Source organism: Citrus clementina, unplaced genomic scaffold (genome assembly GCF_000493195.1).
Source record: "Citrus clementina cultivar Clemenules unplaced genomic scaffold, Citrus_clementina_v1.0 scaffold_2, whole genome shotgun sequence".
NCBI lineage: Eukaryota > Viridiplantae > Streptophyta > Magnoliopsida > Sapindales > Rutaceae > Citrus > Citrus x clementina.
In genome coordinates this window covers 6,914,524-6,942,263 of record NW_006262688.1, presented here as the reverse complement: position 1 = coordinate 6,942,263, position 27,740 = coordinate 6,914,524, and the positions used below count along the sequence as shown (strand labels likewise).

The window sequence follows — 27,740 nt, the reverse complement described above, 5'->3', positions numbered from 1 at the left end:
ATATGCTTTCTTTTTCCTTTTTTTTTAATTGTCTTTTATTTTCTTTTTTTAATTAAATTGTCTTTTACATACATGTATTTAAGCATGTATGTATGTATGTAGATTTACAAGAATTGAATGAAAAGTTAGACAAGACATGTGCATAACATAATTAAGGCACTGAATCTCAATTCATGTATATAAAATATACCTAACTTTTGATTCAATGCTCAGTAAAAATTTAGTTTAATACTAAATCTTAATTTGTATATATGATTTTACGAAGGATATCTCTTCTTATAAAATGAAAATCAAGTTAAAAGATAAAAAAAAATACGACCTCACTATAAAACAAAACATATTGTATGAGAGTGTCTTATTTACTCTTTTTTGTCATTTAATTCGATCATTATTTTATTAAAATGAAGAATCACCTATTGTAAAAAAATGTGTGTATATATATACACTATTGAATTAGTTCTATGGTCTAGATTCTTCATGAACTGAGGTTTTATCTTAGTAAATACAGCTTGCGAGTGAAAATTGAATATCTCACAGAACTCCTATCTATGGTCACTGTATTCTCCATTAATTACTCCCATGCTTGTGATCGTATGGGCTACCCTTTCTATATTTACTGCTGGCACATTTGTAGCAGTATCTAAATTGGAATGCAAATTTAAAGCTGCTGTTGATACAATAGAACATCTTTTACATTTATTTTGAATTCTGCGGTTAGAAATTTTTTAGAAAAGAAAATTAAATGATGCTGAGAGTTGGTTTATCCCAAAATACATTTAAATACTTATTTTAAAGATTTTTCAATGTTAATGAAAATTGATCATTGTGATACCTGAACATATAATATCATATCAACTCATGCACTCTCTGCTCATAAGATAAAACAGACCCAGAAACAAATGGCTGAAAAACTTCAATAAGCTATAGCTCTTTAGCAAAGAAGTTTTACAATAAGCAAACATATTGATAGAATAAGAAGACTCATTTGCATACTTTCTCCCTCCCAAAATTTTTATCCACATTGGAATGCAATGGATAAACAACTGCTTTGCTGCTCTGCCTTACTAATGGTGATGACAAGTTACCAATGTTTCGTAATGGTGATCGTTTTTGAGACACAAATCTGCTGCTACACATGTTTGCTTTTCTTCTTCCATTGAGTAAGTCCTCTCTCTGCTTGGTGTTGCTGTCATTTGCGCAATGATTTTCCTTCAAACGACATACCAGTACTCGTTTCTCGGTCTCATTTTGAGCATCTGCAGCAGGAGAAGGGGAAGCTTTGGTCCTTGATGCCTCAGTGGCTTGTTCCTGCTTCAACCATTCAATCTCCTTTCGAAGCAAGGTCACTTGTGCTTGTAGCTCATTTGCCTTGGTTTCGGAAGAGATAGCCTTCTGTTTCCATTCTTGTACCTAATGAATGAAGTTGCAGATATATTATCTGAAATGTAGAAAGTGCTACATAGAAGAAATGTAAGAAATGGTAGCCAAAAACTTACTGCAGTTAGTAAAGATTGAATCTGATAATCTGAATCAAGTGCGCGATCCTCCCAAAAATCACAAGAAGCTTGCAATTCTTCCATCTCATCTCTCACTTGCCCCAACATCTCTTGCATTTGAGACCATTGCTCTGTTTCAACTTGAACTTGCTCAACAATTCTCCTCATAACAGTCCTGCATTTTCCTGAACATAGCTTTTCCTCATGATATGCAGCCTGTTCCCAGCATTAGATGTCAGAAATTCATCCTCAGTTCGAGAATGCCAGATGAAATTAACGTGTCAAAGCATCAGTGCAACTAAAGAACTACTAGATAACATACTAAACAATCAAACATTGATTCAACTTAATTCACTGTGATAATTCCAAACATCAGCAGTTACTAAATCGAATTAATGATGCATAAACATAATCAACAGAAACTAACCGAGGACTTTTACCTTATAAGGATGTCGTTTTGGTGATGAAGATACATCAGGAGCTTCAGTTCTCTTGGAAGTGGAGGCAGAGCTCGAGGCAGAAGTGTTAGCTGTAGAGAGCAACATTGGTCCATATTCCTCATTTATTCTCTCTAACAAAATCCCCTGTGACAGTCCTTCCATTTTCCTTCTCAAGATCTCCATCTGCACAAAAATTTTTCCAAACCAAAATTAAGCACTACTTGAACAATTAAGGGGAACAAAATTAAGAAGAATAGACTTGTTCTTACATGGCAATTTTCATTTGAAACAAAGCTCGGATCATCAACTCTACAATTTGTTTTATTAACCGACAAGCTTGCTTCTGCCATCTCTCTAATTTCCTTAACACAAGTCTCGTCTGATGTTGCCCCAACTTTAACTAGCCTTCTTTGAAGAAGACATGCTTGTCTATCAAAATTACTACTACTTTTAACTTCCAGATACTTAACTCCTGATCTTCTTTGCAACTTCTCTAGCTTCTCTGTCAAATTTTTAATCTCTTCTTCCAATACCATGATCACATTCTCCCCATCACAAATCTTATTTCTTCCCTACAAAACAAATTAATCAACACTTCAAATTTAATTAAAATAATCTAATAAGCAAATGGAATAAAAATTACATTAATTTTTGTATGTGAGCAAAGTTCGAACTCAAGATCTCTTGTTAAACTGGAACAAATAAACATGAAAACAGCATTTTCCCAGCAAACAAACAGACCCAAAAATAAAACCATTCAAGACATGCAAAGATAGAGATAGAGAGACAGGGACTAACAGAAAGAAGAGACTGAACAGCAGATCTCAGAAGCCTTTCAACTTGAACTCTTCTCCTCTCCATTTTCTTAACAGCAACTTCTCTTTCAATCCTCAAAAGATTACACTCAGCTCTCAACATCTCAGCTTGAAACCTCCATTTCTCTTCCTCCACTTCCTCGGCATCAACGCCATCCACACGATCATCAACTCTCCCTCTCCTAAACTCCCTCTCTTCATCAAACAACACCCCAAGCTTATTCACTTTTCTCATCATCATCATCATCATCACTTTCCCATTATTGATATTACTCTTGTGATAATTCTTTCTTGGCCTGCTGCTACAGCTGCTGCTTGGTAACTGAAGGATCCTTGGGGTTGGTTGTGCATGTTGGTACTGCCATTTCGGCCTCCTTTTTGTCACTGGCACTTTCTCCATGATCCAATACAAATGCACTAAACAAACACAACCTACAAATTTAGGTTAAGGTTAGGGTTCTGGTTTTATTTAGTTACAAAGAAAGTCATACAAAGAAAGTGATAGTTTAGATTCTTAAAAGTTTAAACAAAACACACCATAACTAAGAAAGGGTTTGGCTTATTGCAGTTTCAAAAATGAACCAATGGGGCAACAGTGTGTGTATATATATATATATGAGTAAAGAGAGGCGTGCAACCTCGTTAAGAGGAAGGAACAGAGATTTCAAATCAAAGCTGTGTGTTTGTGAACAGTTGTGGCGTTGTTTCTCATCGACTGTCTGTGTGTAATTGAATTTTTTTTTTTTTTTTGGGAAACTGAGAATAATTTATTTATTTATTTTAAATATTATTATTATTAATGGTGAGTTGTACAAGCTGCATGATTTTTTTCCCCCCCTCTGGCTTTATTATTTACTAGAGAGCGTAAGAGGAAAGATGCCAAATTAGGGAAGATGAAAGAATCAAATTCATATATCATTATGAACATCACAAGAATTGCCATGTTTGGAGCTAATAATTCAAACTTCAGCAACTATGGCCTTTAATTTTTTCCCCTTTTTTTTTTCCTCATCCTGATTTTCCAGTATAATATTACTAGACATTGGTCTTTACAATGTCATTTGCACGTTCTTCTAATAGAAAGTTACCCCACGTATATTTATTTTAAAATTGACCAATTTTTGAGAGAGATAAATGTTGTGCATATGTTAACCATTAATGTATATATCTATCTAATAAAAACCGAACCGGTTCAGTTTGGTTCAACGAATTCTTTTATTTTCTTTTAATTCTGATTTATATTCGAGAAAACCCGAACGAAACTGAAACTAATTGATTCAAACAATTTTAAAGTAAATTAATGAAAGTCAATTATTAAACATAATTTATTAAATCAAGTTCAGTTCGTTTGTTTATCTTTACATGTCATGATTTTATTGGATGGTCTCGTTGAGATTATCTCAATTTTCACTTTTTACCTTAATATTTTTCCTCAACAGCAAAAAATTTTCCACAACAAACATAGCGTTTGAATCCTGCTCCGGTCTAGATTACTAGCACCAAAAGAAAACTTTCAATTCAAAAAGATCAATCCAAACTATGAAGCAAATTTTTTTTTATCAGTTTCTCTAAGTTTCTTTAATATCAAATTGACTAATTAATTGTCTTTTTTTTTTTTAATGTTAATAGTGGTTTAAAAGGTGAGTCACTGTCATCGCAAACAACAAGGCAAATTATTGGCATTAATACTGTGTGTATACTGTGTGAGATGACTGACTCCACCAATGTCAACTTTAATGTCTCATTTTGAAAATGATAAAATTAGATTGAATGATTAATTAACACAAAATTAAAAGCTACTACTCCGTGCCGTTAAAGGTACTCATGCAGGCTACGCAATTCATTCATTATTCATTTACCAATTGCTGAATAATTGACTACTTGATTAACAAGCAAATTGATTTAAATTTTTACATTAATATCATGTTGAGGAAAAAAGAAAAGAAAATGAGTGACTGACGAGGCTCATTCCTCTTCAGCTTTCTTTGAGGAGTTAACTGGTTGTCTATTATATGAACAAAGTGATTCTTCTGCATCGATCTCAACGAAAGGCTTCTGGTGTTTACCATTTTCAATGAAGACAAGTTTGCAAAACCCTAAAAAGCTTTTGCTGCAAGTATTTATGGCTTTGCTGCCTGCATGGCATTGCATTTGCATGCCATACCAAAATAGTCAGAGAACATGCAACCATTTTTTGAATCACTCAATATTAAACTTCAAAAAAGGACCACATCTTGCTTAGATTAGAATGGGCTTGGTCTTAAAAAATTCAAATCAATTATTTCGCATTAGTACATTACCATTGGTTAGGTATTATTATTATCACTCCAGTACCAATAAATAGTCTTATGCGTAACATGTATTTATTTTTGGGTAATTTTTAAAAACCTCCCCTGAGGTTTGGGTTTGTTGCAAGTAGATGGCGAGAATTGGTTTATTTGTAAAAAACTCCCTACCATCAGTTAATTTTAACATTAACCGTTAGTTGACCATGCAAAGACAATATTACCCTTAACAATAGTTTGTAAACGAAAATAACTAAAAAAAAACCAAAATTATTGGTGCGAAAAGCACAAACCCTATTTTTTGACAATTTTATCCTTGTCAATTCCAAAAATTTACAATATCATAGGTAAAGATTATGACTATTTCATTTTTAAATTTTTTATTTTATCTTTCTTGTAGGAATTTTAAGGAAATATCAATAATTTAAAGAGAATTTTTTTAATTTTTTTAATTTTAACTTTTTTATAGGAACTTTAAGAAAATATCAATAATTGAAAGAGGGTAAAATAGCTAATAATTTTGGTTTTTTTAGTTATTTTCGTTTATAAACTATTGTTAAGGGTAATATTGTCTTTGCACGGTCAACTAACGGTCAATGTTAAAATTAACTGACGGTAGGGGGTTTTTTACAAATAAATCAATTCTCGCCATCTACTTGCAACAAGCCCAAACCTCAGGGGAGGTTTTTAAAAATTACCCATTTATTTTTGGAGATTGTCAACTTACCTTTACTCTTATTTTCTTAGTAAGCAATAACTCTTTTAACAACATAATTTAATAGTATTATATTTATATTTAAATATACTTTTATTCATATTTATTTATAAATTAAATAAATCATATAAATAGAAATTAAAATAAAATTTTCAACACTCAAATAAGAAATATATATTACGATGTGGAAAAAAAATTAATAATAAGATATTTTTCTCATACTTTTTTTTATTTTTAAAATATTTTTCTTATAATAAATATATATTTTATATTACCAAGATAAATTGTCAAACAAATGACCCTTTTATTTAAATATTTTGTTGTCAGGAGAGTTTTTAGATATTATGAAAACAGTAAGAGGATAAGTAATATATATTGATTTCAGTAAGGAGAAATTGGCAATCTACCTTAGAGATTATCTAAAAATTTATTGATAGTTACATATAAAAATTTATAAAATTCTATGTTTGAATTTAGAATAGGTTAAATTCGCATTCAGATATTTAGAAGAAGATCTTTCCCTCACAAAACGCATTGGAGGATTGAATTTCTACATATATTAGCTGAAATAAAAGTGAGTTATCACCTGATTAATGTTTAATTTCCATTCTCTTTTTATTTTCATTTCCAAATTGTAAGTTTATAAAAATGTGTTTATTGCAGACTGCATTACTCGTACACTTATCAATACCAATGATATATGGTGCCATTACCAACAAAGTGTTGTCTCCACTGGCAATGGAGTCCCCTTAAGTGGCTTGACCGAGTTTGCTCCACAGTTCAAGTCGCAGGGAAGTCACCTTTGTTGAGAGAACCTGTGCCTCTCGGTTCGAGCGGGGACTTCTAGTCTAGATTGTGATACGGGCTTAAAGGTGTCTCCCACAATTGGAGCCCTCCCCATGATACTTCGTGGTCAAAACCAAAAAAAAAATATATGGTGCCATTAGGTTACCTTTCTTGAATCCAGTTAATTATATCTGATCAACAATTAATATTGTTACAAAGTAATGTTAAGTTCGAATTGATTTGAAAATTTTCAAGTTTATTACACTACATTGAATTGAGTAACAACAATTACCAATACCATAGTCATCCAATTTTACCGTTAGAGATACAATATTATATTCCAAATAACTTGTTTTATAAACTAGTGGGGGGAGGTAACCTTCAAAAGAATTTTACTAGTACAATCCACCTCAAATTGTAATAATTATTTTAACAATATTAATATTCTGTGTACAAGTTTGATTAATAACTTTACCCAAGTCAACAAAAGAAATGTTTCATAAAAAAATGTTAATTAAAAAATAATTTTAGGTAAAGGACACATTTGTCTTGTATGATGGAGCTTACGTTCTTGTCTTGTCCTGCAAATCAATATTCAATGCGTTCAGAATCTAAATTTTATAAAACAATAATAGAAGAATTTGACCAACCAATGCAAGTACAAAAGTTTTAAGTAACTATAATTAAGACCCAATGGACATGAAGAATCTATTTTAAGTCTCTAGAATTCAAAATTTTCTCTTATTTCCACTTCCACATTTGATTTTGTGAATAAGGATTTATAAAGTAAATAAATTTATAATTTAAAACGAAAACATCAGATATCTTCTCTTTATACAAACGGATAGAATTCTCTCACAATTTAATACAATTAACAATCCCCATTAGAAACTGGTACGATTCAATTTAATATTTTGTTGGTTTCAGTTTGTAGTGTCGTAACTCTCTAATTGATTAGGTTTATTGTTAGATTATACCGCATTGTTGATATTAACTGTAGGTATAGCTAGTTCGTGAATAGCCAACCATTATACGTCAAAAGTTGGATAGATTCAATATACATATGGTCATTGGGTCATTCTAAAAAACTACTAAATTTATTGAATTATTTCAAAGAATCAAAACGGTTGGTTATTGATAGAATTTCTTGCCGGCTTTCTGTAAAATACTCGTTTGGCCGAGGGGCTCCCAAATATATCATAAGCTAGTTCCCCACTGACAAATAACCATCTCACAATGAATAGAGAAGGTATAGTAATGTCATGAATGACTCGGTATGTAAAACTAGTTAGCCGTTAAGGAATTTGTTCTTGATACAAATATGAGCATATTGCCCTTATTATTATATGTCAGAATGTCAAGTGGATGAAATTGATTGGGTATTAAAAGATAATTTACGCAAATAGCAATAAATTATTTGTTAACATTTCTTTTTTTTTTTTTCGGTCGCTTGGATTTTGATAATTGATTTGATCCTGAGAAGGGAAGGCAGCAGTACAAACGTATAGGACAATTCTCGTACTCGGCGTGTTCCCCGCCGATTTTATCGTATTGCTGTTGTCATCGCACGATTATTTGAATTTATTACCCGATTGTAAGTGGGTAACCCAGACAATAGTTCTGACTTCTGACTGATGACTGCCCATGAGTCTCCGAACTCTGTAACTCTGAACTAAACCAAACCCGATTCTGTTGTCTTTTTATTTTTTTGGTGGGGGAGGGGGCGATACGGAAACGTCACCGTTTAACTCCGCCAAAATGCCAAATTTTTATTATTGAAAATATTCTTTCTCCCTTTTTGTTTTTTTTTCTTCCCCCCCCCCCCCCAAAAAAAAGGGGGTTTAAAAGTAAAGATTGCACCTCAGATCATAAAATTCAATATTTGATGAATCAATATTCCGAAGAATAAAAGAACTATTTGTTTTAACGTGTAAATTCGATTTTTTAATTAAGTAAGACGTTTTTGTGTTACATCATTTTGTGTGTAAAAATTTATGTAGTATGTAAATTCATTGTAGAAACTTTATAAATAATTTTTCTTTTTCCAAAATAAGTTGTGTTTAATATGTTGTAAGAAAGCATATGTTGATTTAAGATCACAATTAAATGTTGAACTTAAATTTTTTTGCTATAATTAAAATAATTTAATTAGGAGATAGAATAAAAATTATATTAACTTTTTTTCACTGCTTATGTAAATAGAGTTCAAATTCCACGTCTCCTATTGAACCAAAAGAATATATATAGAGGCAAACCTTAAGTTACATGTAATGTAAATTACAACCACTCACATGATGTGAATCAAAAGTTTTTTTTAAAAGTATTTAAGTAGTTCAGTGGTAAACTATTGTCCTTAAAGTCAAGCTTGACTATAAGGGCAATAGTTCGAATCCCTACAGACTCAAACTCCCTCAATTAAATATAATTGTGTGGATATTACTTATAACGTCTACTAATGATCTGCTATCATAATAATTATAAATATTTTTGTGAAATACAATAATATGATACTTAATCAATTAAAAAAAAAGTTTATGAGTCTATGAATTTAAGATGAAGCCACTCGAGTTATCGAAAAGGTGAATTCACAAAATTTGGCAACCATTCGAGCAAAAGTTTTCTTGAGGCACTTGCAGAAAGCAGATGATTTTGATTTGATAGCTCTCAACTCCACAACCACAAATTCTAGCTAAGAGAAAGAAACACGTGGCAAAAACCCATTTGTCCGAACATTTCTTAGGATAAGGATTTGGATGATGGACTTGTATGTAACAAGAACCCTCATCCTATGCAACGCACTTTTCATACATACTAACAAATAAAGTTAACTCAATTCACCCATTTTGTGTCAACAGAGAAATCACTTGCAACAAAGTCAGCAGCAAACATGGCTTCGATGACCATGGCAGCAGCCTCATTACTGCCCACAAGCATGGCCAAAAACCCAGCAGCAACAAGAGCGAAGAGAGGAGGCCTCATCGTTGTGGCCAAGGCTGCATCATCAAAAGCTGAAAATGTGAGCATGGAATTCAAGAACAAGGATGAGAGCAGCAGCAACGGAAGAAGGGAGCTTGTGTTTGCAGCAGCAGCTGCAGCAGCTTGCTCCATTGCAAAAGTTGCAATGGCTGAATCTGAGGAGCCCAAACGAGGGACCCCAGATGCTAAGAAGAAGTATGCTCCTGTTTGTGTCACAATGCCTACTGCTAGAATCTGTCGCAAGTGAGAATGTTTTTTAATTTTCATGCTGTTGATGTTAATTAGTGTCCAATTAATTGATATGAGATCAATGTTAAAAGCTGTGAGCATCTGTATCTTGTAATTGGAGAATCCTGTTTATTTTATCTTGTCTTTGTTACCCTTCCCTCCAATTTTTGGTTTTCTATTAATTTCATTATATAGTATAATCCCAATTCCCCGCTGATTCTTTGGTTATGTGGCATCAAATCTCTCGTACAGAGATCAATCGCGCTTTCTCGACGTTAATGCGAGCAAGATTCAGCATTAACCAATCTACTTGAAAATGAATTTTACTCACTTATTGAAGATTCATTCTCTCCCCTCTCGTCTGAGACAGATTTGTTTGATTACTTTAACTTTGATTTCAGGCAAAATCCATTAGTTTCATATTTCCCTTACCAATTGGTCAGCATCAACACAAGTTTAAACTAAACAGAAGAGGAACAAGAGTACGAGATATTGAATAATCTTTCTTTAAATCAATAATTTTGCTTAACAAAGCAGCCGATGAAAATGAATTCGGTGTTCTCTTTCAATGGTAACAAACTCAAGACTAGCACTCTTTTTTTTGACCCCGCTATAGAAACCGGAAAATTTGCACATATCGATCAGGCACAGCTAGGCAGCAATGGGTGGAGCTTTGATGAGTGAAGCTGCCTGTTGAGATATGCACGACAAGCCTGCGAAAGGAATCCCTCCCAAGAAGCTTTTGCAAACCAACAGTTAATTAAGTAGTATTACTTGATCACATAATTGGAAGGACCGGAAACTGAAAGCAAATCGATGATCAAAAACCTGAAAAAGATGTTTTATTTCAGCAAATCATAAATCAAAATGTTTTAATTTTAACAACTCAAGGATACATTTAAAAATATATATATATATCTCAAGGATACAAAGGGTCCAGGTGCAGATTTGCACTTTTTCTAACGCCAAAACACTGCTCGCATAGCTTATAGATACAAAACTATTAACAGAACTCCAGCTGTTACCGAGTGATAACTGGCATGGAGGGGTGGGGTGGGGAGATGAGAGATTACTTCCATGGCTAACTCATTCACCTTTTCCATTCTGCTGGGAGGCGACAAAATTGCGGATAACTTCTATAGCCAACTGATGAGCATTCTTGTTCTGCAGCTTGGCAAGTTCATCCACGGCTTCATATGTCTCCTTATCGGCAAAAAGTTTCAGGTTGTACCTTGCCGTTGCTTTTGCAGGACCTTCCCATTTTTCAACCAGCTCTTGAAGTTTCTCAAATCCCTGAAAACAATCAATTGCAATCCACATGAACACTGCGCTAGTCTACTGATGGATAAAATGTTTTCAATGTGATAAAAAAATATATGAGACATGACAAGCTGTTTTCACTAATGCCACTAAAATGAGAAAATTTCAAAATGTCGGTCAATTTAGTGCTCACCATGCGGTTTGTGAAGTCGCCAAATGATTCGTCTTTGGTTTGTCGTTTCTGTTTCCAGTAATAGAATAAGGGTTCAAAAACTTTTTCTAATTCTTGAACTTTAACCTTATTCATAAAGGTTCTTGCCAGTGTGGTTTGATTGTGAGTTCCTCCAAGCCATATCTGTTTTTAACACCACAACAAAGGCATGTTTGTTTTATAAATTGCATTTCGATAAAGAAAGAGGAAAGAAAGATCAGATCAGTTGAAATACCTGATAACTGTTCGGACCATCACCAACCAGACCGAGTTCAGCCATATATGGCCTAGCACAACCATTAGGGCAGCCTGTCACCCTTATCACTACAGATTCATTGTACTTGAGACCAACCTGATATCACAAACGTAATGAATGTTAGTTCCTTTTGCAACTCCAATCTTCACAATCGAGTTGATTCACCATCTTTATCATGTACTAGGATAATTCTTCTGGACATGTATATTTAGTACCTTCTCGAATACAGCTCGAATCCGCTTAAGGATGTCAGGTATTCCACGTTCAGCTTCAGTTATAGCAAGAGGGCAGAGTGGTAAAGAAGGGCATGCCATTGCAGTTATGTTCAGCGGGTCTACATATCTGGGAAGCTGCAAAAACAACCAAATTAAGGTAGGGCCATGCTTAATCATAAACAGGACAGTCAATGAACCAAAAACAGAAAAAATCAATCAAACAAAAAACAAAGAAACAGCTGAAGAAAAACCAATTCACAATGACAAACAATATGGTTATTCCTGAACAATAACATATGGATACAGCATAAACAAAACAGGCTTACAATCTATTATGGTTATAGATCGAATCTGAATTAAATTTGTGAAAAAGTGCATGTTAAAAGAATTATATGAATAAATCTACTAGAAAACTCACTATTTAAAATCTAGGATAGCATCCATTTTTGAATACGTGAGTAATTGAATATTTATGTGTTCATCCTTTAAAGAAAGGAAACGTGCTTTACTCATCCGAAGCCCTCAATATTTTTCATATTTGATTTAAATCGAGTTGAAATTAATGTATTTTCTTAGTCCACAAGTTTTGGGTTACCAGGAGTCTATGGTAAAAACAATCATAGTAAGTATAGATCTCCAAGTAGTCTTATGAAATGTAAGTTCTCCTCACATTCACAACTAAATAACAATCAGCTACTTCATATTTGCCAATTCCCATTCATGTGCAGCACTTATGCCAGCTAATATTGATCCAAGTATATCCTACAGTAAGAAATTTAATTATACGCTAACTTGATATTCTTCATCAACCCCAAATGTGAATTGTATATCCCCAAACATTAAGCAAAAGTCCAACTGCTGAAACTGAAAGTTTATATTGTATATCGCACATTCAGAATGTCATGAAGGTTCCACTGCATGAAATATATAAACAAATAAAAATTACCAGCAGTCCAGCCTGTGCGAGAGCTGTAGTGATGGGACGCTTCCATGCTTTACGAATGTCACACAAGATAATATTCTGGTTAGGAGTGATCCGCACATTTAAGTTATACTTCTCTATTATCTCCCTCAATGTCTTCTTCATTTTACCCGCAATACGACCATTATCAACATGAAGTCCACAAAATAAACCACCATCCCCCTGAGGGCAATTTATCAATGGTGAGAAGCGGATGGAAAAGAGAAAGACAATATTAATCCATAAAAACTAAAAGAGATGGACTTTCAATGTTACTGTCTTAAGCATGATAGCCAAATATTGTCAGAATGTAAGGGTATCATAAATTAACAGAATATATGAAGCCACTAGAACAAACCTGCTCATGCCATCCCAAATGACTTTTAAATTCCCACTCTGGCAATTGACGGAAAGGCTCAAATTTCTTTCCATAATATTGCTCAACAACACTTCTAAACTTCTCAATTCCCCAGGAGCTGATCAAATATTTCATTCTACTATACTTGCGATCATCTCTCCTCCCATTTTCTCTTTGGGTAACAACAATAGCTTTCACAGCATATAGAATGTCCTCTTTTGGCACATAGCCCAACTGTTCTCCAAGACGGGGAAATGTGGTTTCCAACCGATGCGTTCTTCCCATACCACCACCAACCTGCATGAGAGAAATCATTAAAAAAACAGACAACCATAGTACAAAATGTAAAAATAACAGTTGATTGAGCACAAATCTACTTACATATAAGTTAAATCCCTGAGGTTCCCCATTTTCATCAGAAACAACAACAACACCAATATCATTAGTAAGAATATCCACCGAGTTATCTGTTGGCACCGTTACTGCAACTTTGAACTTCCTTGGCAAGAACTGAGTCCCATAGATGGGCTCAGGAGAATCAGGGAAATTTGTTCCATGAGAATTATCATTACGTGCCTTTACCACTTCAGGTGGTTCTGCTGTCATAATTTGCTCCCCATCCACCCACATATCATAGTAGAAACCCGACTGAGGCGTGAGCAGAGCAGCAATGTTCTCTGCTGTTTTCTGTGCAAATAAGTAATCTTTCCTCACCAGAGGAGCAGGAGGAGCAAGAACATTCCTATTGAGATCACCGCATGCACCAAGAGTTGAACCCATACTTCTAATAATGCTTCTCATTACTGTCTTCAGGTCCTTCTTCAAGACACCATGGAGCTGAAAAGTTTGTCTGGTAGTCAGACGAAGGGTTCCGATACCAAACTGATCGGCAAGATCATCCATGGTCAAGTACAGTTGGTTCGAGACTTTTCCGCAAGGATTCTTAGTTCGAAGCATGAATGAGTACGATTTTGCACCACGCTCATCTCTATTATACTGTTGGTAGCTCCCATGAAACTTTATTAACTGCGTAGCAGACTCATTTACATTTGGGGCATCTGTCAACAACTCCTCATTAAGAGGGTACCTTATGAAATTACTTTGCTCTTTGATTATTTCCACTTTACTTCGCTTAGTCTCAGTCTTGGTCTCAGTCTCCGGCTTTACTGGCTGCACAAAACAAGCACCTTACTTTATTCCACCATTTTTATTATATTAACACATTAACAACAGAATACGAATTTGATTAACACAAAATTTACCCTAATATTTCGATTAGAATGTTCAAGGGAGAGCCCTATTATCTTTTGACTCAAAAAACATTTTCTTTTTAAATTTAGTTATCAATCACGTTTTCCGATCTCGACAATCAAATATTCAACTTTACATTTTCATTTTCTGTTTTACTTTTTCCAAAAGTTGTTTCAAATCTTTTCAAATTAAATCAACAAACAAATTCTTCATTTAGTAAAGCCAAAAAAGTGTCCAACACCTCTCAAAAAAAAAAAAAAAAAACGACGCCGTGCCATACGTTTAACTAACATACTTCTCGCAATACGCATAATAAAAGAAAATTAAATAGTAACATGCGGAGGGGTTAAAAAAAAGGAGAGAAAGAGAGAATATTCCAAAAATTAAAATTCAGAAAATATACGAAAAATCAGACCGTGGACACAGCTCTGACGACCGAACTCCGTGAGGCGTACGGAACGGGAAAAGCGCGCAGATTCGTCCTGAGAGAGAGCGAATGCGAAGGTTTCAACCCGTTAAAGCTCCGAATCCGAATGTTCGGATCGTTCGGAATCACGGCTTTGGCGGCTCCAAACGACGTCGTCATAGCCCTCGCAAACGCAACAGCTTTGGTTTTCAAATGAGAGCTGCTTTGAAAAGGTTTTGATGACAATGAAAATGAAGATGAAGATATTTCAAAATTTTCAATCGGGTGGATACAGATTACAGAGCACCGGAAACGGAAAGCGAAGTGCGCCTTTTGATATATATTTTGTGATTTTATCTTGCTAGTGGTTTATTGCTATTGTGCGCCGTCACGTGTCTTACACGGTCTGACTTCTACCTTATTTGCAAGTATAGCGCGTTTCAACCACGTTCTTTTGTCGTTTTCCCTAGCTAGGTTGCAATTACCGTGGCACCCTTTTCCAATAACTCATTCCAGATCATCATAAAGATAAAAGAGTAAGGACAATAGTAGCGTAAATTAATGTGACACTAGAATTACGATAAACGGAAAAGTATTTATGTCAAAAAATGAATGATGAAGTTTTAAATTCAATATTAGAAAATTGTAGCTACTTGATAGTCACTAATTTTAAATAAAATTCAATTTCTTTTTTTATAAACAATTTAATTTACATTGTTTGGTTTTTAAAAAGTAACAAAATAAGTTTAAAAGAGGGTATAATAAATTATAGTAATTTTCACCATTAGTGATATTGACATTTGTTGGCTAAAATATAAAAAAAAAATGGACAACATCATTTTTGGATGAATTTTTTAGATATTGATCTAATTAAATTTCATCATCCTTTTATAATTGAATTTTTAATCTATTAAATTGATAAATCTAATGAAAATTGAATTGATGGGTCTAGATATGGGGATATGACGTGAAGATTGAGAATGAATATTGAGCCGCCACAGTAGAAACATGGGAATGCGATAGCGCGTGATGTATTGCGCGTGATGTATTGCGCGTGATGAATTGCGCGTGATGTATTGGAAGACAAACAATCGAAGGTGAAACCAAATTTGGATTCTATACTACATTGAACCTGGACGCAATTACGTTTCTGGCTCCGCAGACCTGCACGCAGTCAAAGTAAAACATAAGTACAGATCGCATGTGTGAAGGTCTATAAAAGGTCACGGAGGAAGACAATACACACTAAGTTAGTCGTATAATTATTGTATATTTATTTTAAAAAATTATTATATAAGTAGTGGTTATATTAAATTTAATTATATTATATTATACATGTATTAATTAACTTATATTACTTTTTATATATTATAAATTTTAAGGTTTGTGGCAGTTCTTGTTAATATGAAGTATATTGATAAATATTAAAAAATAATTATTTAAATAAATATAAATATAAAAATTGCGTGCCCCCAACCTAACAATTAGCAAATGCATGTAGTTAATGACTAAATAAATGATCCCTTAAGTTACGTATAATGTAACTTACAACCACACACGTGAATAATGTGTGGGGGTGATTGTAAGTTACATTGAGTTTGCCCTAAACAAAAGCAAATTAGAAACAAAAGCAAGTACTAATTTGCTTTTGTTTCTTTTGAACCGCAAGTGGTCCACATGATTTGGCCATTCCCGTTCATGAAGGGTTCAAAGTTTACGAGGCTAATGATTTTGGGTTTGGGCTCTCGACTTATGTCATCGATTACGATATTACAATTCGTTTTTTTTTTTTTTATTCTTATGGTTACAACTTGTGAATATATTATAATCTAGATTCACTAGACTCCAAATACAAATATTTATAATACAGTCTAAAATCTATCCATATTAGCTCAACAATAGGAAATTAGAAAAAGAACAGAGCTATAGTTAAGTAAAATCCCAATATTTACACCATAGCAATGTTGCTTCTTTTATTTATAATTGTCATATATTTTTAATCATAATTTTAATTCATAAATTAAGTGATACGGGGATATAGAGATGAGAGCCTCGTCTTTGTTTATTATTACTCAAACTCATATGACTTTGGGATAGAAGAGCTGTTTAAAAAGTCTCCATCTCTCTCTTCTTCTTCTTCTTCTTCTTCTTTTTTTTTTCAAATTTGGGTCAATATATATGTCTAGATCATTGACCCTTTGTCAGCATACGTACAAAGCTAGGACAATGAATTGAAAAAAAACCAAAGAATTACGCATAATTATATACATTAGCATTACCATCGGAATGCAACCAATTGCCAGCGTGATAATGGGAATGACAATAAGAAATGGTAACCAACTACACTTTTAACTATTGCATTTTAAACAAAAGAGGAGTCATAACACAAAATTAAAAGGGTTACTATTATGTGTACAAAATTATATAGACTTGATGAGTTTTAGCTGCCCCCTTGTGTCATTCTACTCATCTAAGGGATTCATTTAGCATATTATAATTATAGTTAAGTTCTACTTCTCGTCCGTCAAGAGATTGATGAGAAAAAAAAATTAAACTCAGTGTTTAAACTGAAGCTTGCTTTGTTGCATCATCGCCTCGGGACTTTTGATCAATGATTCCTTCGGTTCTCCGTACCTTGACCTGTTCAACGCCTAGAGTCAGGTCTGCCACATGGCCCACATTGTCTTTGATGCTACGTGAACTCAAAATCAAACTAATCACCTCGTTGATCTCTTCCCTGCTGAGCAATTTTGAGCCCTTCATGTTTCTAGCTACCTCCTTGTGTTCTTTTCTTTAAACTACCAAATCTTATGATCAGTAAACAAAGACATGAGATCAAAACTAGCATTTAGAAAACACCTCACAGCCATGAATGACAGGCCCAAGTATTGAGTTGAAAAATTCATCTTGGAATCTGGTATAAATCAAATGTGAGTTGCGCCGTAGAAATCTTGAGAAACGAAGGACCAAAAAGATAATAGAGAGACAGAGCAAACCACCATTATGTAGGTTTAATGGTCTTAAAAACTCAGCAAGCTATCATCATTACCTCAAAGATCAAGCGAATAATGAAACACGAACAAAATAATTAGCTGCTTTATGAGCTGATAGCACTGAGTTGATGGTTGTGAGTTGACACTTGACAGTCATTTTGAAAGAGAAAATAACAAGTAATGGTTCCCCCTCTACTTTTGACTTCCAGTTTTGGAAAAGTGATCATTGAATGAAAAAGTGTGCACATGTTCGGTATGGCTCCCGTTAAGTTATGAAGAGAGAAGAATTTAGAGAGACAGGAAGAGTTTTTTTTTTTTTTTGAATACGATATACAAGACCGTAGGTATTACAATTAATATTTATAAACAGATTTTATAATTGAAACCTTCTTCGTGGCATGTACTACTCTGAAGCGCTGCCCAAATTCTTTAAACCCTCTCAAATATTCGAGGGCTGTCCACTCCACTCACATTTCGTGAGGAATAGACTGGCTTCACTCAATTATTTGATAATTGAGAGAGGGTTGTAAATAACCCTCGTAAATACTTTTATAGAAACTCGAACCTTTGCACTCAACATTGTAAGTGCAAGGACTCTCCCACTAGACCAAATGCCCATTGGTAGACAAGAAAAGTTAGATTGAGAGAATTTAGTACGTGAGTGTTTCTCTGACTACCAAATACGTATACATATTATTATAGGATTGATACACATACTTAAAATATAGTTAGGAGGTTATAAAGAGTGACACTATACTTACTCACTTTAGATATTTAACTAATAGTAGTTTTCTGGTCTGAAATTTTAAAGTATGAGAAAATACGAAAAAATTTTAAAACTACATGATTTTAAAGTATTATGAAATTACACTTTAAAACCGCAAAGTTTTAAAACTTTCTTGAACTTTTCCTTATTTTAAAATCATGGATTGAAAATTTTCTAACTTAACTATATGGCATCTTATGTTACAAATATTAGTTTAGAAATCTATCTTAGAAGTGCTTGATGAGAAGAAATCTATCCTTAATTCACATTTCTTAAATAATGGAGAAATGAACCCCTAATTCAAATCTCTAATTTATAATTAGGGTGTGAGTAGTTACTAAACAACTAATGGATTAATTTATATATTGAATATTAAGATATCACCGCAGATATTACAAGGTTGTGAAATTTTTACTTCAAATTTTAACACTAACTTTTTTGGTTGATCTCATGTAATTTAATAGAAAATATTCAAAATTAAAAAATATATATAATTTTCTTTTTAATTTATTACACCCTACAAATATTTCAAAGTAAAGTTAATTAAATTTATTCACGCACCCATAGTACAACGCATAAGTTTTCAAGTAAAACTTAAAAAACTGCGTGCTATAACCAGAGGCAAGACTTTTTACTCCCATATTGAAAAAGATATATTTATTATCTCTAATATCTGGATAAATACATTTTGCTCCCTCACATTTTATGGTGATTTATTATGATTGCAAATGTGCAATATGGTGGGAGAAGATTGTCAAGGGGCGCGCATCACTATGCTCCGATATATAACTATTTTGAATGTCGCTCCCTCATCAACAGTCGGGGTGGTGGCGCAGTTGGCTAGCGCGTAGGTCTCATAGCTTTAGAGTAATCCTGAGGTCGAGAGTTCGAGCCTCTCTCACCCCAGTGTTTTTTTCCCCCCTCATTAACGCACCGTTGTTACAATCTGAAATGATTCAACGCACACCAGCAACGAAAAGGCATAACTAAACACTGGAAGAAAAATGTATTAATCAATAAAACAAAAATAAAATCGGCGTATTGGTGTCATTATTTTTTAGCATAATATTTAGACATATTATCATTCTACTATTTTATGAATTTAGTAAAATAAAATAATAAACGATTACAAGAAGTGTTGATGTCTAATAATAATATCTTACTATTATATTTTTATACTAGCTTACATTTTACTACATTTCAATTAATTATATTTGTAAAATATCAATTTTACGCTTTTATTAATATGAACATCAATAAATACCAATATTTTTTTTTCCAAATACAATGAGATATTCAAGAGAGCTTAAGCATTCTCAACATGTACTGAGATATCCGAGGATGTCACTAAAATACAAAAAAATATATATATAGATTTCAGAACATTAAATATTGTATTTTTTGTATATTACTAACATCTTCAATTTAACCAAATAAAGGGGAGAATTCAGTTTCCAAGCATTAAGCCCATAGTCATTGAACATTGAGTCCTGAATTTGACATGCTTTGTTGAAGATGATATAGAAACCAGCCAATAGATAGAGATAAATAATGGCTGGAATTAATGGAGATTTTGGATGAACCCAATCCCGTCCACACCCTACCCCATGCGAGCGGGTTCGAATGCCATACCGCTTGTCCTCACATAAAAAATTTTGCCACCTAAACTAGATGGCACCCACAGATCGGCATGAAGATGTATTGACCGAAATATTGTTCATTAAAATGAGGTCACTTGAACACCAGAAACTCCTTTTAATTCTTTGTTCTCTGATGAAACCTTATCAGACTTATCAATGGAAAGCGACAATCTTCCTGAAGTGCCATTCTTAATGATGCATGGCCCTTTGGACGTTAATTGTGGAACGCAGCTACCAGAGAATATAGGGTTCTCCCATCATGGCACAAAGGTTTACTCTGGTGGGTACGCTGGATTTGGGATTAGATCCATCAAATAATGATGATTACAAGTTTATTACATTGAAGTTGGCTGATGAGCAAAGTGAAAAGGTTTGTAATTCCTCACATCTGGTGGTGTACTACAACTTGATTACAAATTGTTGGAGAGATTTGACCAATGGCATGGAATATATTGAATTATGTTATAAGTTTGTTTGTTATTGGTTGGCAAATCAAAGACTGATAGAGCACACAGTCATACTTTCATTTGACATGGGTGATGAAGCATTATATTCATATGAAATATTTCAAATGAAACAAGTAGGTGGGAGCTTGGGGTGCATAACAATGACTTCTACTGCTTCACTCTCTTAAATAATGGTGTGATGTATGTATAACAATTAGTATAATGTTTATAATTAAGAGAAAAATAATACAAGCCTTCCCTTATAGTAAAAATTTTCTTTTTGTTTAGTAGCGAAATTTTTTTTATCCTTAGTAATGATGTACTAATTGTAGTAAGTTTGTCATTACTGGAAGACACGATGAAACAAAAATGTTGGAATTGGACCGAACATTTTACTGTTAGTTAGACCTTTTTGTAGATCCTGTCCTGTTATAGAAGTCAGCTGGACTTTGAAAGAAATGATCAATTTTTGAAGTAGTTTATGGTAATTTTATTCCTCTATGATATTATGACTCAAGAAAAAGAGGAATTTTGGAACCCGACACTGCATGGCTGCCTCCTTTTTCAAGGAGAATTTGCTTACACTATTGTTCATTGGTTTGTGACTTGACAATTATTCATTGGTTAAGTGTGTCTCAATCAGATTCACAGCGGATTTGAAAATACTCACCACATGTAAATTCCTGTAATGCTTCTATGCTAGATGGGATTTTTTTTTTCTTTTCCATATTTATTCTTCAATGATGCTAGATAGACATTTATATTATATTATATAAGACTTCATTTGGTATATTTTTTAAATATAATTTATTCTAATAAAATTTTTATTAGTAGAGTTTTTACAAATAAATCTTTTACAAAAAAAAAAATAGTTAATTTGTTGTCGATGAGAGTTTTTATTAACAATTATAAATTTACTTCAATAGACATTTTTAAAGTTATGATATAAAAGGAACGTTACAATATTATGAAATAAATAAGGAGGTGTTTTAAATAATTTAATTTTAACCTCTACTCTCATAAACTCAAGTTTTATATTTTTACTAATAGAAATAAAATGACTTATTTAAGCCTCAAAAGTTTTACTAAAAGACAAGTAAACAATAACAAAAAAATTTTAAAATATTTAAAATTAAATAAGTCGGTTATTATTAAGTCAAATGACCTAGTTGTCCTTTTTCTTTGTTAAAATTTTTTGGCCAAAATATGATTGCAATGAACGAAAAGTGAAAAAAAAAATGCACTCAAAGCGTATCAAATTAATCTTATATTTCAAATTGCAAATTACATTTTCTAAATTTTTTAACAGGAATCTCAAGTTAAGACATAATTTGGCAAATATAGCAAAACAAATTGGAAAAAAAATAGGTTAAACAAATTGTTAGGAAACTTTACCCTATATTTCAATCCCATTATTATTAAAAGTGCAACTACATCAAAATAAAAATGGAATAATTTGAACCCTGCGTTTGAGAATCTGGAAACCATAATAATAGCACAACCACCTACTTCATAAAACAATTGCCTGTTACAAGAAACAAATTAAACACGAGTAGCAGTTAAGGTATTTCAGTCAATTGAATAATGGCAATTAGACAAACCAATGTTTATTCTAATGAAAGAGGACAAATTGCATATGTACAACCACAAAAGTGGTCCACAATAACAACCTTTGGAACTCTCTTAGGAACTCTTTTTTTCCTTCTGCAGATAATAGACAAATTCTAAACACAGCCAATTAAGATACTAATAAGATCACTCCACCCTAATCCTACCTATGCAAAGACATAAATCAGAGAATAAATAAAATAACAATAATCTCGTGTAAACTTAACAAAAATAAAACAATTTTACTTTTTCTTAGAAGTGAATTTCTCGATATGCTAGCCCGTCGGATAACTTTCAGTTCTTTTACCCTCAGTTGGCTAACTGTAAACCCTCCTCCCTCATTAACTTCAAGCTTATACTGTTGAATCTTTCCCGTGAATATTGCCTTGACGCCTTTCTCCAATCAGTACCTGCCTTCATCATCACGGCAAACTCCTCGTAACTTATGCGACCATCCTGCCAGCCATAAGCGAATCTATAATGAATTTCTGCCGTAGCAATTATATGTAAGTTTATAGGGGATGTGCTACAGACTCAGTATTTAATCAGAGGACTTAATGTTTTAGTGTAAAATATAACATCGATTGGGATTGATGGCCAAGACCAATGAGGTGAAGTCTAGGTCTTAGTTTTAAAACCAAGTAGTAAGGGAATGGACAAGTACCCAAGAGACAGAAAAATGAAAAAATAAAAAATAAAAAATGAATAATGAATAGAAAGGAGGTTTATCATGACTTGAAAAACAATATATGTAATTAGAAAAGAAATGAAGAAAGCCAGCAGCTTGAGGACATGCTCCTCTAAGGTGTTATGTGATCCATAAGAAATATATAGTCATCTGCACAAGATGCCAACTAATAGATAGAAAATGTTACCAAGCGAGTCTGACGCTTGGGGAAAAAAAAAAGAGAAATAGAGTACTTCAATTAAGGTATTGAGAGATGAGCTTCAACCAATTTTAGGTCTTAATTAGCCAAAAAGTATAGTTCTTGGTGTGGACATTGAGCAAAAATATTGTCAATTTGATAATTTACTCAGTCGGGTTAAGACACTTTCACTGACATGAACTTTTGAATTTATATACTGGACACTAACCTTGTCCGTATCAACATCATGCATAATGGCATTGATAACATCTTCACCACTGGTGTCAACTTCATCATTTAAGGCATTTCTCAGCTCTTCAATCTCTATGAAACCACTCCGATTTCGATCAAAGAATGAAAAAGCTTTATGCAGATGTTCATCATTGGCCATCTTTTTAAGGTGAACAGAAACTGCGACAAACTCTCCATAATTCAAACTTCCGTCACCATCAACATCGGCCTGTAAAATTCAAGGTTTCAGTCATTCACTTGAAACAGTTAAAAAAAGTCAGATTCCAAAATTTAATGCAACATTCTTCAAACACAGAAACCTGTTTACCCCTGATCATTTATACACTTGTCTCCTTTACCAACTACATATCTTTTCTCCATTTTTCCTTTGTTTAAAGATAATTGTTAATTGTCAATGTTTCCCATAAAATTTTTAATATTCTTGAATATTTCCAGTATAGAATGAGCAACCTGTTAGTCGATACTAGCTTAGCAAACCAAAAAGTAAGATAACAAACATATAATGCTTACAGCTTCCATGAGGATTTGAAGATCTGCCTCAGGAATATTTTGGCCACCTTTTAGCAACCCAAGCCTTAGCTCCTCAAGGTTTATCTTGCCTCTCTTGTTAGTGTCCATCATCTCAAATGCCTCCTTTAAGCCAGCCACTTCCTCCACAGACAAAAACTCAGCCACAACCTGCAGATATAAATTTCCAGTAAGCTTCCATCTCACTTACAGAAAAGCAGCAAATAATGTAAAGGAATCAAAATTATTACTTGTAGAGCTCTTTTTTTAAGCTTGTTCATTACAGAAAACTGTTTAAGCCTTGCTTTCACGGTCTCACCCAGTGAAACATTTGGAGCCTTTTTGGCATTTTGTAACCAAGGATGCTCTGCATGCACGAGGACGAACTGTTACTTGATTAAACTTCAATGTGTATAACCCATTAAATTAACATTATTGAACATTACCTAGTACTTCCTCAGCGGTAAGCCTCTGCTTTGGGTCAGGATTAAGCATCTTCTTCACAAGGTCCTTTGCATTTTCAGAAACTTTGGGCCAGGGGTCCCTCTTAAAATCAATCACTGAGCGAATAATTGCCTGTGCTACCCCTTGTTCAGTTTCTGTATTGAAAACATAAAGATTTTATATAAATTCAGTGCAAATTCAAAACATGAGATATATGCTTAAAAATATATGTGTTAACCACCAGCAACAGTAAAGTGAGATGCTTAAAAGGTACTCAGACTATTCTTCCAACTCTCAAAGCACTCGTTGACAACCCTAACAAATGTAAAATGAAAAAGTAATTATAATAATAGAAAGAAAGCCTAACCCCAATTGAACTCAAATGTATAAATAAAGATATTGACCTGCCCAGAAAGGTGGGACACCACAAAGCAAAATATACAGGATAACTCCAGCACTCCAGACATCAACTTCTGGTCCATAATTGCGCTTTAAAACCTCTGGCGCCATGTAATATGGACTTCCAACTATCTCGTTGAATTGCTCCCCTGTAGAAAAGAGAAACCTTCAGGTAAGAACAGTAATAAAGGAATGAAGGTAAAAAGAATAAATAGCAGGCAGGGAAGTGCTAATTATATAGCACATTACCAGGCCTAAAGAAGACCGACAACCCAAAATCAATTGCCTTTAAGGGAGAACTTTCCTTCTTATTAGCAAATAGAAAATTTTCTGGCTTGAGATCACGATGCATGACTCCTTGCTCGTGACACACCTACAGTGGAAAAATCATACAAGGAAATGCAGGTTAGAAGAATGAGGTCACTAAAAGCATAAGCATAACTTCTGAAAATCATAGAATTAACACGAGAAACTGAGTCCACAAGTTGATCAAAAAATACATATACAAAGAAGCGATGAGAGAGAGAATTGTCATAGGCGGCTCAGCACATGATAAGATGCACGGAGATAAAACATTTAAGCCCTAAGAAGTAACCAATTTCAGAATAAACAAACAAATTCTTGTGGATCCGCACAGATCATAAGAAATTTTAAGTCACTAACATCTGAGACTGAATGAAATAAGAATAAATTAAACAGCTTAAAAAAAACACTGGCAAGCTCAGTACCAGAAAAAGAAAGAGAGCAAAAAAAAAATCATTGAATAAATAAACTAAGTGAAACTTTCCTGATGTCCATTTGATAAGGGAACTTAAATTGAAAATTTTAGAGAGAATATCATCCATCTCTCCAAATAAAAACACTCAGAAATAGCATACCTGAGGAAAAATCCAAAAAGTAGAAGCTTATGGGGAGAAAAAGGAAAACATCCCAACTCTGAACAGGTTTTGATTTTAACATTTGTCCAAAGCCTGTGTCACTAACTATCATACCTAAACCAATTTAACTACAAACTGGTAAAAATAAATTGAATGCCATGCACTGTCAATTCAATTTAAGGCCATAAACATCAAAATTTCGCAGCAATACCAAACACAAAACACAGAAAAGACCAGAAACGAACCTGAACAACTTCAACAATGGTCTTCATAACTGCAGCAGCAGCTCGCTCAGTGTAATGCCCTCTGGCGACGATCCTATCAAACAACTCTCCTCCCTCACATAACTCCATCACAATGTGCACAGCACTATCATCCTCATAAGTGTCCTTCAATGACACAATATTCGGATGCTTAGGTAAATGCTTCATTATCTGAACCTCCCTCCTCACATCCTCTATATCCACAGCAGTCCTAAGTTTCTTCTTCGAAATAGACTTGCAAGCAAACTTTTCGCCATTGTTCACATCAGTACACAAATACGTAACCCCAAACTCTCCACGTCCAAGCTCGCGACCCAGATCATAATCAATGGAGATGTCCTGACCTGAGGGTTCCTTAAGGACACATAGCCTGTGAACAACTGTAGATCCATTTGCTACAACATATTCGTCACCATAAAACGGATTTGGTTTTTCCTTTTTCCCCTTTGCTCTCTTCCCAGATGAAGAATCCGGTCTCGCACAACAATTTCCCATGAATCTAAAGCCTCAAATCCTGAAAAAATCTCCAACTTTACAGTAATCTAAACAAGACTAAAACAAAGATCAACAAAAAGAAAAGTCAAAACTTGAGCTTCCTTCCACAACAAACTACAGGGAAATCACATGACTAATACGCTAAAAATTAAAACTTGAGCTAAAAAACATCAAGAACTTCCAAAAAAGATTGAAAGGGGTTAGCCTACATGAAATTTCCTAAAAATTTGGAAGGTTATAATATCCAAAAAGCTACTAGCAAACTCGACCTACCATCTTAAATTTATCATCAAACCTAAAGAAACAAACCAGAAGAAAAATAAAAATAAAAACCCAGAAACATTTTCGAATCAAATAGATAATGACCCACCTGAGATTGGTGAGAGTTCTTGAGAACCCAGATGGGTTTATGAAAATGAAAAGCTTAATGAGTCAATTTCTGGCAAAGAAATGAAGCGTTTACTTGAGAGAGAGAGGGGGGGGGGGCAAAAAAAAAAAAGAATGTAAAATGATAAATACAATGCTGAACGGAAGGGATGATTTTTAATAGAGAGAGTCAAAGTTTTGATCTTTTTTGCAGCCTTTCTTTAATTAATTAATCAAAATTTAATTTTTTGCTCTTTCTTTTCTTCTTCTTAGGATTCAACGTTGGAAGGAGACAGAAGAACAACCCTTCTGTCTTCCTTTTCTCTTCTATTTTTTTTTTTTTTTTTTTTGTTTTTGTTTTTCCAAAATGCCCAAAAGAATCGTCAAGCAAATATTATACACTCTAAATCAAAACCAAATAAAACAAAAACCCCAAAAACTCAAAACTCGTCTTCTTTCTTTAAATTCTTTTGAGTTAATTATATTTTTTTAATAATTAAGATACTTAAAAAACTTTTTTGTTCTTTTTTTGTAATAGTCGAATAATGTTGGATTCCACTTACCGCGGATAAAATACATAAAAACAACGTACTACCGAGTCACATACGTCAAATAAGTATTAAAAATAAATTATTGAACATAAAATGTATGGAACATATAAAAATTAAAACTTGGAATAGAATTTCTTTATTAATTCTTTAAAATAGTCTAATATTGGGATACTTTCATTATTTCAATTATTGAAAAAATATTTATAACCTTGTAAATGGATAAGTTTGTTTTATGATTTTCATTTTATAGAATAAAATTATACAAATGATAGTGAACAAAATAGAAGAAGAAGAAGAAGGGAGGCTAACCTTACACCAAACCATAATTAAAATGTGCAATTTGAGGAGATGAGATGAGAATTGGATGCAAATGCAATGATTTATATTTATATATGTGTGTGTGTGTGTGTGTATAAATATATATTTCTCAATATTTTTCATATGTTGGATTGATTTAAACTCAAGCATTTCTTGTTCGTTTTGAAGTCAAACTCTCTAGCAAGGGCATTAGGTGGATCACAATTTAGTCAAATTTAGCAGCCTCTCCTTATTTTACAACTGTGGTGTAGTTTTGACAAAGATTTGTTCTTCAATTTATTTTTGTTTC

At 33.4% G+C, this 27,740-nt stretch overlaps 4 protein-coding genes and 1 non-coding gene across 8 annotated transcripts; 2 read left to right on the top strand and 3 right to left on the bottom strand.

The window, feature by feature from the left end:
• Positions 1-894: 894 nt before the first annotated feature.
• On the bottom strand, positions 895-3,297 carry LOC18052330. Its single transcript, XM_006446075.2, has 6 exons — positions 3,289-3,297; positions 2,735-3,183; positions 2,206-2,508; positions 1,937-2,119; positions 1,497-1,712; positions 895-1,410 (listed from the first exon to the last, which is right to left on the bottom strand). Exons 2-6 carry the CDS (start codon positions 3,149-3,151, stop codon positions 982-984), a joined length of 1,548 nt encoding a protein of 515 aa, XP_006446138.1. The 5' UTR covers positions 3,152-3,183; positions 3,289-3,297; the 3' UTR covers positions 895-981.
• A 5,996-nt stretch (positions 3,298-9,293) lies between these two features.
• Positions 9,294-9,941, top strand: LOC18052329 (photosystem II 5 kDa protein, chloroplastic). Its single transcript, XM_006446074.2, has one exon. The coding sequence runs from the start codon at positions 9,425-9,427 to the stop codon at positions 9,758-9,760; it is 336 nt and encodes a 111-aa protein (XP_006446137.1). The 5' UTR covers positions 9,294-9,424; the 3' UTR covers positions 9,761-9,941.
• A 290-nt stretch (positions 9,942-10,231) lies between these two features.
• LOC18052328 (sulfite reductase [ferredoxin], chloroplastic) lies at positions 10,232-14,999 on the bottom strand. Its single transcript, XM_024190486.1, has 9 exons — positions 14,669-14,999; positions 13,384-14,172; positions 13,003-13,299; positions 12,630-12,827; positions 11,684-11,818; positions 11,448-11,564; positions 11,195-11,356; positions 10,836-11,034; positions 10,232-10,569 (listed from the first exon to the last, which is right to left on the bottom strand). The coding sequence occupies exons 1-9, from the start codon at positions 14,837-14,839 to the stop codon at positions 10,562-10,564; spliced, it is 2,076 nt and encodes a 691-aa protein (XP_024046254.1). The 5' UTR covers positions 14,840-14,999; the 3' UTR covers positions 10,232-10,561.
• A 4,240-nt stretch (positions 15,000-19,239) lies between these two features.
• TRNAM-CAU lies at positions 19,240-19,324 on the top strand. Its single transcript is given in 2 exon segments — positions 19,240-19,277; positions 19,289-19,324. It is a non-coding gene; the product is annotated as a tRNA-Met (tRNA).
• Positions 19,325-21,997: 2,673 nt separating this feature from the next.
• Positions 21,998-27,472, bottom strand: LOC18052327 (calcium-dependent protein kinase 8). 4 transcript variants are annotated; one of them, XM_024190573.1, is made up of 9 exons: positions 27,443-27,472; positions 25,704-26,235; positions 24,830-24,953; positions 24,586-24,729; positions 24,184-24,336; positions 23,989-24,104; positions 23,741-23,908; positions 23,208-23,438; positions 21,998-22,568 (listed from the first exon to the last, which is right to left on the bottom strand). In XM_024190573.1, exons 2-9 carry the CDS (start codon positions 26,214-26,216, stop codon positions 22,422-22,424), a joined length of 1,596 nt encoding a protein of 531 aa, XP_024046341.1. In that variant the 5' UTR covers positions 26,217-26,235; positions 27,443-27,472; the 3' UTR covers positions 21,998-22,421. The 4 variants fall into 4 exon arrangements, with proteins under 4 accessions (XP_024046341.1, XP_024046340.1, XP_006446134.1 ...); XM_024190572.1 differs by having other exon boundaries at positions 25,704-26,273; positions 27,443-27,470; XM_006446071.2 differs by lacking the exon at positions 27,443-27,472 and adding an exon at positions 26,587-27,000.
• Between the last annotated feature and the right edge of the window lie 268 nt (positions 27,473-27,740).

Excerpts from the sequence above, each read along its gene's own strand:
- LOC18052328 (XM_024190486.1), bottom strand. The coding sequence starts at position 14,839 with ATGACGACGTCGTTTGGAGCCGCCAAAGCCGTGATTCCGAACGATCCG. Across the intron at positions 14,173-14,668 it reads TCGTCAGAGCTGTGTCCACG|CCAGTAAAGCCGGAGACTGA; the intron begins GTCTGATTTTTC and ends TGTTTTGTGCAG. Across the intron at positions 13,300-13,383 it reads CTCAGGGATTTAACTTATAT|GTTGGTGGTGGTATGGGAAG; the intron begins GTAAGTAGATTT and ends TCTCTCATGCAG.
- LOC18052330 (XM_006446075.2), bottom strand. The coding sequence starts at position 3,151 with ATGGAGAAAGTGCCAGTGACAAAAAGGAGGCCGAAATGGCAGTACCAA. Across the intron at positions 1,713-1,936 it reads CAAAACGACATCCTTATAAG|GCTGCATATCATGAGGAAAA; the intron begins GTAAAAGTCCTC and ends TGCTGGGAACAG. Across the intron at positions 1,411-1,496 it reads TTCAATCTTTACTAACTGCA|GTACAAGAATGGAAACAGAA; the intron begins GTAAGTTTTTGG and ends TTCATTCATTAG.
- LOC18052327 (XM_024190573.1), bottom strand. The coding sequence starts at position 26,216 with ATGGGAAATTGTTGTGCGAGACCGGATTCTTCATCTGGGAAGAGAGCA. Across the intron at positions 23,909-23,988 it reads TTAAAAAAAGAGCTCTACAA|GTTGTGGCTGAGTTTTTGTC; the intron begins GTAATAATTTTG and ends TTATATCTGCAG. Across the intron at positions 22,569-23,207 it reads ATGATGTTGATACGGACAAG|GATGGTCGCATAAGTTACGA; the intron begins GTTAGTGTCCAG and ends TATGGCTGGCAG.
- LOC18052329 (XM_006446074.2), top strand. The coding sequence starts at position 9,425 with ATGGCTTCGATGACCATGGCAGCAGCCTCATTACTGCCCACAAGCATG.